We start from the raw sequence: 6,049 nt of genomic DNA on the forward strand, positions 1-6,049 counted from the left end.
TTGCAGGGAAAAATCTCCTCCTAATACCTGCAGGAAAAAATCCCTTCGTCATACCCTCAAAATGTAACATAAATATATTAAATAACAAAATTAAGTAAAATAAAAATCAATCTACTATTTCAAATATCACAAATATTATATATTAACTACATTAATATGTATAATAAAAATATAAATAAATTTAAAAAACATAAATAATCTAAAACTATAAAAATATTTTATTATTTTAATAAAAAATATTAATATAAAAAGACAAAAATGAAGAATGGGGAGGGGGGAGGGTAGCAAGGAGGGAACACATATATCCTCATCGTTGATTGTGAAAATTTTTTCATCTCTGTCTTCATCTCTTCTCCCGTTTCTATCGGAAAATTCTCTCATCGTTAAGGTCAGGGCCCTATACTCAAACCAAAATCATCATCTCTATAAATCACCATAAACCAACCATTTTCAAACCCAATATCAATATCAATCGATTTTACACGTATTATACTAAAAATCTATTAATAAATATTATCAAAATCATAAAGAATTCAAGCTATTTCATAAAAAATCCAAACTAGTAAACCAAAGCTACAAAACACGTGCACAAAAATACTTAAATTTCTACACTAAACTATAAGTTATTAAATATAATAAGGAAGGATTTACTATCTTTTTTGCCATTTTTCTATCAGAAATAGAGAGAAATTGCAAATTTGTAACCGGTGAACAGTGCACCTGTGGTGAGTTTCAAGTATGTAGGGCGACCATGCAATTTCAAAATTGGAAATGAATTTAAGACCTAGTTTATATGCTATCATTTTCATCAAAATGTACAGTATCAGTTATATCCGTTTAACACCCGTCCATTCCTTATGCCCCTTGTATTTTGATTATTTCTATTAAGTTCCCAAAGGTATACTTTAGCTAAAACCTTTATAATCATGTTTCAAAACTGTAAGACCGTGATAGAATAGGAAGATGGAGAGCAGGAAGAGAAAGCAGACATGGTCAGAAATTAGCAAGAGAAAGGCTGAAACTGAGATCAGCTCTCACGCTCTCTTCCCAATCTTGCTAGCAGCTCTAGCCAATAACTCTAAACCCCTGATTAAGAAATGCTTAAACAAACTTCTTCGTCTTTCCGAACCAATTCTTCCCATTCCCATTATCTCTTTGCTGCCCGTTCTCCTCAAATCCAAGTAATCAATATATAAACGCTAACCCATTTTTGATCTTTTTTTTTTTTTTTCAATTTCATTTATATTGAGAATTATTATTGTTGCAGAGATGGTACGATTGTGCTTCTTGCTGCAGAGGTTGCGGGGAAGGCTTCACTTTTATCTCTGGAAAGTAATGAGCAAATTGCTTTGGACGATGAGATTGTAAAGGGTTTAATTTGTTTGTTAGGGGATTCAAACAGGGAAGTTTGGATTGCTGCTTGTAATGCTGTTTTGGATTTATCCACAACTTCACTTGCGAGACAACGCTTGTTGAAATTCTCTGCTCTCCGTCAGCTTCTGTGAGCATTATTATAAGCTACACTTTCAATTTATTAATTATTATCAATTAATAGAGCTCTTTCTATTTATTTTCTACTTTTCTAACAGTGATAAGACAAGCCTAGCCTGTACATAATAAAATCAAAGCAATTATATTTTATAAAGGAAATTAGAGAGATTCCCCATATAGAAGAGAGCTAGCTGATAGTTTTATGAAAGAATGAGGCGGCCTGGGTTACCCCTTATTTATGGCTATATGCTGTTCGTATTCTTTTGTCAGATTTATACTTTTCCTAAATTCATTAGTGTTTATGATGAATGGTAAAAGTAATTTTAGAATTCAGTTGAGTTCCCAGTGTTATCTATTAATCATTGATAAAGCAGGCTTATTTCTTGTTCAACACTGTGAAGTTTCTCTTAACAGAGATATGTTGAAATTTGAATGAACTGTCTGTAAAAGCTTTTTAAGTTTTTTTTTTTTTGAGACAATTCTGCGAAAATTGAGTTCTGTATATTTGATAGGAAAGAAACAATACAGATTAATTTCCTACACTTGTGCACGGTAAAGTTAAATAGCTATATAATCTAAAACTTTACATATTTGGTAAACTTTCAAATCTGCAAAGCTGTCAATCAATTCTCCAACTCTCAATTAATTCTTTGATTTTAAAAGCTGTCAACACTCCACATCACCCCACTCCCAAGTTGGTGCTATTCTGTATTCCCAGCTTGCCTAGGATTTGATGAATGTAGAGCCTATATATTCTTCAATCAGCACCTCTGCCAGCTGATTGGAGGAACTTAAGGATTACATATCATCCTTGGAGTCTAGTTTCTCCTTGATAAAATGTCTATCAATCTCCACATGTTTGGAAATGGATATTGCTCTCTTCTTGCTGTGCTTGTTGATAACATCCCTTTTATATTGAGTCTTACCACTGCTTAATGTGTGTTGAATTCATATGCGAATCTCTGGTAATATCCTTAATTTAAAATTTTCATTCTATTGCTAATCCCTAGAAATGGATTTCAGATGCAGTTTTGACAGCATGAAAATGGTGTGCAATCACCTTTCTAGTCATGCATGTCTTCTATTGCTAATTATTACCTATATCCCTTAAAAAAATTTCCTCCAACTCATTTTTGGATTAACAACAACTAACCTTTGGTCCAAGAGATTGAGTGGTGTATCTGAATTAATTATATGCAATAGGACATCCTTGATTTTATATTTTTCTTCTGTTTGATCTCACATGTAACAATGTCTGTTTCGCTGGGTGTGTGAAAGAAGCTTAAAATTAATCTTTCCTTCTTCTTTTCCTGAAGAACTTTGTTTTCTTTTATCAGTTGAATTAAATAATGGACATTTGAGGATAAAATTGACACAGAATCATGGATTTGAACAAATTAGATACTTTTACCGACAATGATGTTTTAAAAATGTTTATTTAAAGGATAAATTGTCTTCCATTTTTCTTAGAGGAATTATGTACATGGTTTAGGATATAACAGTATCTTAGATTTGTTGCACTTCTGTTGTAAACTGTAATGGAGTTGTGGATTATATACAGGCTGGGTTAACATCCATCAGATTTGAATTTCTTCAGGTTCATATCTCATCAACTATGGTTTCTTTATACACTGGAGAAAATGGCGATATCACCTCTCTCAGGATTGGGTTTAAAGAAGATGCTGTTTCAGTGGTGCATCTTGAGGCCACTCTAATTCTTATTAATGCATGCAACATCGAACAATTGGAAAAGATCCCAAGGAGACTATCTGAATGCTTTTTAGTCTTTTTGAAAGAGCTCTGGTTAAAAGTTCGCTATCAAATGCTATTCTCTAATATTATTAGATCCACTGAAGAGAGGCATTTTTGTGTAAGCAATATTACCGTCAATACTCTGGCAGAAAGTACTTTTAGGCTTGCCCTTAATGTTAAAAGTCTTACAAAAGTTTCAGGGCATCAGATGGTCAAAAGAAGCATTTTTGATTCCAGAGAGGCTACTTTTGAAAAGTTCATGTTAAATTACTGGGAGGTCTCACCCTTTCTTATAAGAAGGGATCCAGATACTTTGATAGAGGAGAATGACCTTTTCAGCTCTTTTGCAAAATCTATAAATATCAATGAATCATTTCATTCCTTTCTTTCATCTACCATTCAGTGTCTAATTTCTTGTCTGCCTATTGCTTCAGATGAACTAAACATCCTTAGTTTCTTGAAGGAGGTGAGAAATAGATTGGGTTGCCCTCTCATCTATGACCAGGACATGCGAGTTTTAAGAACAGAGAAACACTCAAGAAGTGAGGTGCATTTTTTCCCAGGATGTTTAGACATTTGCAGCATCAAAGCTCCTTATTTTATATATGGTGATGATTTTTCAAAATGTGAAGAAGCATGTAAAGAGGGTTATACAATTTCTGTGCGAGGCATGGAGTTCCGCATTGAGAGTGTAGCTGCAATTTCAGACAGTTTTGCTTCATTGTTTGGTCAACCATCAGTAGGTGCCAATATGTACTTGACACCTCCTAATTCTCAGGGTTTGGCATGTCATTATGATGATCACTGTGTATTTGTGTGTCAACTTTTTGGATCTAAACAATGGAAGGTTTTTTCTCAACCCTGTGTGCAGTTACCTCGTTTGTATTATCCCCGAGCTATCGTAAATGGTGTTGAGGTTGAGAGTTCAAAGAATGAATACAGGCAATTTTCGCTGGAGAAAGGGGACATCTTATACATTCCAAGAGGATTTCTTCATGAGGCATGTACAGATAATGGTAAACCCTCTGAGTCTGCTGGGTATTCCTTGCATCTGACGCTTGGTATTGAGGTTGAACCTCCATTTGAGTAAGTTATAGTTAACCCAATCAATTCTTTTTCTGATGGGGAAATATATTTTATTATTAAAATAGAATTTTGCATATAAACATTAACCTTTTTATTAAATATTGTATTTTTTTATATATAACACCATTAATTCATCGTAAGTTAGATTGTATGATATTATATCCACACCTAACTTTTTGAAAGGAATTTGAATGGTATGTTAAATAAAAATAAGTATGATCGAGGATTGTCTATAGATTTAATTTTTAGTAAAATTTTCACTTTGAATTCATGTGTAACCTTAAATGCACCCTTTTTATTATTTTTATCATATAGAATGTTTGAAAAATCCTTAGAAAGTAGTTTGATGCGGGGTGAATTCAAAGTTCTCGGTACAAGCTTGAAAGGCATTGTGATGAAATGTGAATTAGATATTTTAGGTTTTGACGGAAAAAAGATCAGTTAGAAGCTTGCTACCTTGTATAATGGGGAACTGGCCTTTGTTCTTGGCAGAATGATAGATACAGACATCTTTGTTTGAGGGACACAGAGGCAAGGTCTTGGGCAGTCTTAGTAAAAACTGTCGCGTTGGTGTATCTTTCATATGCTTCATGTTCGTGAAAATATATATATTGATTATTGGCAGTAGATGATAAAAATCTATATTACCCAATTCTGATGAATTGGATGTATAAGTATGTGTAAAAATTGTGTAATTACTGAATATGTTGTAACATATCTTAAGCATGTTTTCTGTTTAGAGATTTGCTTTTGATGCCAATTTAAACACAGTTTAAATTAAAGCAAAATCTTTAATACATGTAAAACATTTAGTTTAATGAAATTATTAAATGTGCCTAAAAAATTAATGATTTTATTGTTTTAAAAAATTAATATTTGAAAATTGGTGAAGATGGCAATGATGGAATGATAAAATTTAGAAATTTAAGTGAAATGTTCAGCTTAAAGATATTCTGTTTCTAATATTCTTGTTTCTGCTTTTTACTTTAAACACAGGTGGGAGGGATTTGCCCATGTTGCACTTTATTGTTGGAGCCAAGCCCAAGAACATCATGAATCTTTAACTGAAATTCAGAAATACATGTCTGTAAATCTGTTGCATCTTGTCATTTTACAGATGGGAGATTCTGATCCCACGTTTCGAAAGGCATGCTTGGTTGCAGCTGTTTCTTTGCCATTGGAAACTGATGACTGGCTTTATCTGAACCAGAAAACTATCTTCACCCAATTGATTGATAAAATTAGCTCAGAATCAAGGTTCTTGGAAGTACTCAGTAGTGTTGAAATGGATATACGAAAAAATGTCGATCCCTTTCAACGGGTTAGGTGGCTTCAGTTTCTCGACTGGAAGAAAGAACCGTTTGGTGGACTTGATGGGAATTCTCCTTTCAGGAGAGTTGAAACAATGCTCCCTTCATATGTTCAAAACAAGTGTGAGGCAGAAGCAGCATTCATGCAGGTTAAATCTAAGTTTTGTAGGGAGATTTCGTTTGAGAATGTTATTGGAATCTATTTGATGCTACTTGAGAAGTACAGGAAAACCAGAAAACAATACATGAATGGAATGCTAGCACTGCATTGTAATTGACTGTAAGTAAACACAAACTCCTACCTTTTGACTAATATTAAAGAAAAGAAAGCATATGAATTATCGATAATTTCCCTTATTTGTCTGCTTATTTCACATGTATTTTATTAGCTACATCTTCTAGTTATGTAT

The 6,049-nt window shown here is 33.1% G+C and overlaps 1 protein-coding gene across 4 annotated transcripts; it reads left to right on the top strand.

Annotated features, from left to right (window-relative positions):
• The first annotated feature begins 914 nt into the window (after positions 1-914).
• Positions 915-5,987, top strand: LOC123200301. 4 transcript variants are annotated; one of them, XM_044615443.1, is made up of 5 exons: positions 917-1,181; positions 1,268-1,501; positions 3,073-3,982; positions 4,115-4,329; positions 5,326-5,987. In XM_044615443.1, the coding sequence occupies exons 1-5, from the start codon at positions 964-966 to the stop codon at positions 5,915-5,917; spliced, it is 2,169 nt and encodes a 722-aa protein (XP_044471378.1). In that variant the 5' UTR covers positions 917-963; the 3' UTR covers positions 5,918-5,987. The 4 variants fall into 4 exon arrangements, with proteins under 4 accessions (XP_044471380.1, XP_044471378.1, XP_044471377.1 ...); XM_044615445.1 differs by lacking the exon at positions 5,326-5,987 and adding an exon at positions 4,822-5,285 and having other exon boundaries at positions 915-1,181; positions 3,073-4,329; XM_044615442.1 differs by having other exon boundaries at positions 918-1,181; positions 3,073-4,329.
• Positions 5,988-6,049: the final 62 nt, after the last annotated feature.

Source organism: Mangifera indica, chromosome 17 (assembly GCF_011075055.1).
Source record: "Mangifera indica cultivar Alphonso chromosome 17, CATAS_Mindica_2.1, whole genome shotgun sequence".
In the NCBI taxonomy this organism is placed as follows: domain Eukaryota; kingdom Viridiplantae; phylum Streptophyta; class Magnoliopsida; order Sapindales; family Anacardiaceae; genus Mangifera; species Mangifera indica.